Source organism: Equus caballus, chromosome 31, assembly GCF_041296265.1.
Source record: "Equus caballus isolate H_3958 breed thoroughbred chromosome 31, TB-T2T, whole genome shotgun sequence".
Classification (NCBI taxonomy): Eukaryota; Metazoa; Chordata; class Mammalia; order Perissodactyla; family Equidae; genus Equus; species Equus caballus.
The window spans coordinates 10705560-10712716 of NC_091714.1; the positions used below are offsets into that span (position 1 = coordinate 10705560).

The window sequence follows — 7157 nt, forward strand, 5'->3', positions numbered from 1 at the left end:
GCTGAACTACACAGAGTTCCTCTTCCCCTTTGTCCAACCCTTGAGTTTTTATTCAGCCATGTTTCAGCCAAATTCAGTGTAATATTGAAGGGGGTCTGACTATGCCTTATGTCTATTTTGTAATTCTCTTCACCGTCAGTGTCAGTTGGGATAGGCCGGGTTATGCAACAGTAAAAAAACAATCTCCAGATGTGCGGCTTAAAACAGCAAAGCTTGATTTCTCTGGTAAATCCATTATGGGTTTACGCCACTCTCTAGGGACGCTGTCCTCCGCAAGCTGGCTCTGTACCTCATGTTGCTCTGATGTTGATGTCCCACATGATTGCTATGGAAAGGGAAGAGAGGCTGGGAGAATCAAACACCTGCATTCTGGAAGTGATGCCCCTTTCTTTTGCTCACATTTCATTAGCCAGAACTAGCCATGTAGTTACCTGACTTCAAAAGAGTGGAGAAGTATAACCCCCGTATCCAGAAGTAGATGAGTACTGGCTACTGGGGGATGTGGGTAATAATCTGCCAGTCCATTCTAAATAAAATGGCCACCATTGCAAGAGAGATATATTATAGCTTTTAAAGTCACTTTTAGTGAAAGCTGGTAGATGAGGAGAGGTTATAGAGATACTGTGTTTTTCCAGGTCACACAACCAGAGTGGCCATGTGTGGGGACAGAACCCTGGACAGAGCCTTATAAACCCTGTCACCATGGATGGGTTAACCTCTCTGACCTCGGGTCCCTCACTTGTAAATGGTAGTCCTCATTTCTGCCACATGGACTTGTGAAGACTAAATAATAGCCTAAAGCTTAGTACAGTGCCTGGCACATAGGTGATCTGAAAAGGCATTATTACTCCTGTTCAGGTAACGATTATAGTCTTATTCTTTTATTTTATGAAAAGCTGAATTTTCAGGTTCTTCAAAATTCCTGCTGGCGCTGTAATTATTGATATATCCAGAAGCCTTCTCATCAGTCGGTCCCATAGAGCTTTCATCATTCTAACCCAGCACCAAAGCTGCCGGCAGACCTGCACCTGCCAGTGAGGAAATTGAAGCCAAATGAGCTAGTCAATGGCAAAGACGTTTTAAGACTTGGAGCTTTTAATTCCAATAACTGCCTATTTATTAGAATAGATGCTGTAAGGCTTTTCTCAGATTAATTAAATTAAGGACATATCCTGAGCTTTTAAGTAATTTTTCAGCATACCATATATTAGACCAAAAGTTTTCATGTTTTTTCCCCTGCCAAGACACGCATGGTAAGTGTGCAGCAATATCTCCCATGTTTCACTCCTGGCATACTGGCTACGTGGCCCTTCACAGGGCTGTTGCAGTGTGAGTGAGAGTCAAATTATTGGAGACATAAGCTTGAATCTGTTCTAATATCTAAAAAGTCGGTCGTATTCAGTCTTCAGAATGTCCATATGAGTGACACATCACTTGTAATACCTTTCCCAGTTGTCATGATGCGCTATTTGAGAACCGCTGCCTTAGACAGTGCTACTTCCTGATGCTGTTACAGCCCAGCACGGTTGGGCACAAACATTGGGAGGTTCTTGGTGGGGCATTAAGGATGAGGTTCTTGGAGCAGTGGGCTCGGTGCCTAGGGAGTGCCATTCGTGTCTTAGTCTTCGTGGAGAGCAGCCGCTGGAGTTGTGCAGTACACAGTGGCCCTGTGACCCACAGCCCCGGAAAAACGCTCCCTGGTCGGAGGAAAGGGAGGAGGAGGAGCACTGCAGGGAAGAGACCCAGCGTTTGGAAGATGCTCGTTCCCAGCCTGCCCCATCTTCACCAAACTTTTGGGGTACAGGGTAGGGGGATGGCTCTGTGGCAACAGCTGTGATTGTTAGCATGGAATTCAGTACATTTATTTTATAACCAAATTTGCTTAGACATACTCCACTGCTAAATCTTTCTGCAAGCTCATTTTTAAGCAGGAAAATGTTCTGTTGGCCTGTGATAGAGTATCACTAAGACCAACACCTCTGAACTGCAGATCAGAAATTGACACAGGTGAAAAAAACCAAAGGTTTTCATTTCCTATCCCTATAACATAAATTGTACAAGCTTAAAAACCTTCTATGGAGCCCCATTGTTTAATGCAACTTGAGGCCCTGTTGATAACAGTGTAGACTTTGCATTTCCATTTCCACAGCTGTGAAATTACAGAAGAGGGCTACGTGGTGGTCTTTATCCCACTTACCTCCCTTCCTTTACCTTGCTCTGAAGCCTGTCTGTTCTGAGTTGGCTATTTTTCAGATAAGGTCCCTTCTAGTGGTTCACTTACTTACTTATGACACTAGGAACAAGTAAATAATACAATACTTGGGAAATGAGAGGGGGAAAAAATTGGGCCAAGAAGAGGAAATGGGAAGACAACCCCCCGTCCTGAAGTAAGAGCAGGCACCCTTTCCTCTCCTACCCAGGCCTCGTCTGCGTTTCCCAGCCTCTCCCTTCTCAGTGACTAACCATGTTCTATGTCACTGAGAAGGCAGAATGCTAAATGGTTCTGTCCATGACCTGGCTATCTGACACCCCACTTGAAAACTCTGTGCTTAGGCTTAGTTGTAACAGATGTTCAACCAGAAAAGTGAAGCGAGAGAACCAGGCAGCACATTGCACACCCTGGCCAGGGATGTCTGTTGGTCAACTGAGAAAGTCTGTGCATGGTTCCTCAAGTCAAAGCATTTCTTTTTGTGGGCCATCCTAGACGTTTAGCATTTGTTCTCTCCCCGCCCCCACCCCCCCAAATGCAACCAGTGGTCGTGACCACCAAGTTGGCATGACACTCTATTTGAGAACTGCTATTTGGAACTGCATGACCAGTCCCTCCCCAGGGATGCAGTTCTGCCTGGGGTTGAGAACCTCTCATGAAGGGGTCATCACAGTACCAACTACAGAGCTGCATGGAGGAGGGGGTTGGGGAGAGACATGTGCCGTGGACACGTGTGTCGTCAAGATTGGTGTCTGAGACCCAAACGTTGAGATGGTTGGCATGGACCTCCTACAGACTACATATAATGGGTAACCATATGTCTCTGCCAGTGTTAGAATATTTAAACCCAAGTGATATGTAACTATAATGCTTTAACAAATATACTATAATATTTACATCCTTATAAGCTTTGTTCTTGGAACACAACACATATTTTGATGATGCTGTGATGACAATAGCTGATGTATATTGAGCACTCCCGTGTGTTAGGTGCTGTGCTTTATATGCATTATCTCACTTAATCCTTACAACTCTGTAAGCAGGTAGTTATCTCCATTCTACACACGTGGAAACTACCACTTAGAATAAGCAGCTTTCCGAAGTAGTGGAGTTAGAATTTGAACAGAGAGGTTCTCTGATACCCAGAATCTGTGCTGCTAACAGCAGCGCTACGATGACTGGATAAATGCCTAGGAATTTACAAGTCCCAAAAAGATTTCCCAATTTGGAAACAAGGTAATGATTCAGCTTCAAATTGAAATAAGTAGGAATCAATATAAAAGAAAGATTAGCCAACTCTCCAATTAACCACTCCAGAGATGACTTGGATGTTGCTGATGAATCCAGGGTGCTTCACAAATTTGACTGAGGATAGCTGCATCCTTGAGCTATATGGCTGAGATGTGGCTCATGAGAACATTGTCTCTGTGCTGTAGTGCTTCTGAAATAATATCTTCATAATAGGACCGTAGAGATTAAAAAGAATGAACCAAAGACTGTACATTAGTATACTCTGCGATTATCCAACTCCCATAAATTAGCGTTCCCTCCCTCAGGGCAGCACACACCTTTGCTGGAGCCAGGTGCTCCTCGCTGACCCCCGCTCTGCCTCTCGGATTCCAAATCAACCTGTGCTGGTAAAATCTCTGCATAGATCTTTAAGCACTGTCTGGCACAGAAGAACATTCTAGTTTATCTGCCATTCATGGATTCATTCTTTATTACCCCCTACTAAGTTTCTTCTCTCCACTCCTTCCCTCTGGCTCCAAAATCCTAACTTTGCATGGCCTCAGTATATCCATTTATTCCGATGGGTTGAAATCCCATTCTCAGCTGCGTCTTTATATATGAAAGCCAACAATACATACTGTTCTTCTGGTAGGGAATAAATGTCACAGGGGGTTGACAACTTACAGCATGTTGCCTTCTAGATTCAGAGTGGAGTTTTATGTTATTTTAGGCCCAATAGATTTATACTCGGATGAAGAAAACAAGTGCATCTCATTTTCTTTCAAGGCAGCTAGAACACGGTCCTTAGCTTTCATTGGTCTTGCTTTGCTCCATACCCATAAGCAATGCATTTTCATCCGATCAGTAATGGTGTCCATCTCTAATTGCTTTGGCTCTTTCCCTCTTTAACATTTGATGACTTGTTTTTTTCTTCTTTCAGATGAAAGACTTTCGAAATAAAATGCAATCAATATTTCCAGCAATTCCCAAGAACGCCGAATCGGCTGTTGAGTGGGAGGAAGCATTGAAATCCAAATGAGATGAGCGTGGTGGAGGAAGTCCACAGTGATGGTGACGGGAAGAGTGGCTCTGGAGACAAACCACAACAGCACAGGGACTCGACTGATTTCTCCTCAGGAGCGCGTGCAGACTGTCGACTGAACCTGCGGGATGGATGGTGTTCAGTGTCCTCACAGGAGGCTGACAGACAGGCTTTCTTTAAAATTGATGTGGGTGTGTGGGGGTGAGTGGGTGTTGGGGGGAGAGTAAAGTTTTCCCAAAGTGAGGGAGACTACTTAAAAATAATTATATGGATAACTTCTCTATGTGGAGGAGATCCCAGGGGAAGTACTTCTGTTTTCGGCTCTAACAGTTGAAACCAAGTTTTATACCTGAAAAAAATTTAAAATAACGTATGATGGAAACTCTTTATAAACAGACTTGGAACAGCAGTAGTATTTCACTGTGTCTAATTAAATCAGTTTCAGCAGCCTTTCTTGTCAGTATGTCATTGTCAGAACTTGAAAGACTTGCTCCTGTTAGGCAGAGTCCGTAGTGACCGGTTAATAGGTAAATCCTGTGCGTTGGGCTGTCGTGTGGCTTGGCTGTCCTGAATGCACTTTGATTCACACGTGCTAGTTATTTACCTGATGACCTCACCTTAAGGCCCTGTAAATTCTTAGACAAGAAGCCAGTCACAGATTATGATAACTTGAAAAGGTACAGTCCTGCTAAAATAATAAGAATGGGTATAAAGTGTAGTTTTTTGAGAAGTTGGTTTTGGGTCCCTAAACATTGACTAACAGTTGGCAGTTTTGTCTTAGTTGTCAATATAAAAATAGCCCAGTTATCACCCATCTTAAAAAATATTTTAACCAGAAGGTGCCCTGAGTCTTGAATCTCAATATGAAGTATTTAGCACTGCCTCCTGATGAAATTACTACTGGTAAATTGTTTTTTTTTTAGAGATTGGCACCTGAGCTAACAACTGTTGCCAATCTTTTTTTTTTTTTTTCTGCTTTATCTTCCCAAACCTCTCGTACATAGTTGTATATCTTAGTTGCAAGTCCTTCTAGTTGTGGGATGTGGGATGCCGCCTCAAAGTGGCCTGACGAGCGGTGCCATGTCCGCGCCCAGGATCCGAACCCTGGGCCGCCGCAGCGGAGTGCACGAATTTAACCACTCAGCCACCGAGCCGGCCCCTACTGATAAATTCTTATATGTACACCCAACCCTTCCCTGTCCTCCATGATCTCTTATGGAAAACAGAATAATATTTACATGCAATTATTTTTACTGGAGATTAAAATTTTTAAAGAAAACTACTTTAATATGTCAGTATGTCCAGAAAAATAGCCTCTGGTTGAATATCAGGTGTGCAATTTCTTTATAATTACTTAGGCTCTAATTAGCAATCAGGTTTAATAAAGCACATTTGAAATTTATCTGTTATAATGAAACCTTTTAGTGCTAAGGAAAATTTTTTAAATGAAATGTCAAGTGCACAATGTAACATTTTTCTCTGGCCCGTATTACCCTGTTAAAATCGCTGTGTTGTTAATTAATGAAACAGGTGTGGTCAGCATCGGGATTCATATGTAACCTGTTAAAAATCCAAGACTAAAAACAGGAAAGGATTGTGAAATTTCTCAGGGTACGTGGAGTAGCAGCAGCACTTCACTCATCTCTCATTTTTAACTAAATCCCTGCTAAGAAGAGATTTCCAGCCTTTGAATGAAATGAAGGAAGGAGGGGCAGGATGGCCCAACTGATCACATTGTTGTCCAATTATTAGTCTGAGTCTAGGGGCATGGGGGTGCGCCCTGTTCCCACAGGGCCTGCCACATGGGAGGCCTGAGGGAATGAGTGTTTGCATAATATTTGTGTGGCGTGCCTGATGTCTACAACACCCTTTCCATGCACGTCCCTTGTCCTTGAGGGATGGCAGGGGGCTCCCGTAAGAATGATCGTGAAGCACCTGCTGAGGGAAGGTTGATGGGGACGGATTCGTAGAATAGGTACCAAGCATAGGCTCCACTTGCATTTGAAAAGCAAAAATGAAGAAATAAGGATGAAAGTTAAAAGGAAAACAAACAATATAACTAAAGAATTTTTCTACAGTTGGAACTCCGATATCGGAAGATTTAGTCGTTTGTCTATTCCTTTTATACCAGAGGCATATTGTTAAATTGGTTAATGGGAAGGAAAAATGTTTAACAGATAATGTTATTCTTTATGCGAAGTACCATCTGTATATTGAGTTCTGAATGTTCCTGGATATGGAAGAGAGGAAATGTTATGGAATTTCAAGTTTGCCTTCTTTGCTGTCTTTATCTTGGGTAGAGTATGACAAACATAATCACATTTATCTCCTGGAGCATAAAGAGTTTTAATCACCCTATTAACCAGGATGACATTTTTCACAGACTTAAAAAGGAATAGAACAGACATTATCTCCCCATAAGCAATCCATTTCATGGAGGCTGAGCACTAGAAATTTTTTAAAGGGTGGATAACACAAGCCATTTCTATTTCACGTGTAAGCCAACATTAAGGCGGCTTTCCATGAGAATGTTGCTTACACTGACTGTTAAGCTTTACATTTAGAATCTCAGTGCCCCAAAGAGCTATCAGAGAAAGCAATACAGAGAAAACCTGGTGGGCAGGGAGGGGGCGGCTCCTAAGGCCTCAGGTGCCATTGAAGGAAAAAAACACGTAT

At 42.7% G+C, this 7157-nt stretch overlaps 1 protein-coding gene across 1 annotated transcript in view; it reads left to right on the forward strand.

The window, feature by feature from the left end:
* TMEM242 (transmembrane protein 242) overlaps positions 1-6731 on the forward strand; it is a 32708-nt gene extending 25977 nt beyond the window's left edge. The window contains 1 exon segment of the mRNA NM_001433604.1: positions 4380-6731. Within this exon segment, the coding sequence (NP_001420533.1) occupies positions 4380-4478 (99 nt within the window). The 3' untranslated portion in view covers positions 4479-6731.
* The last annotated feature ends 426 nt before the right edge of the window (positions 6732-7157 follow it).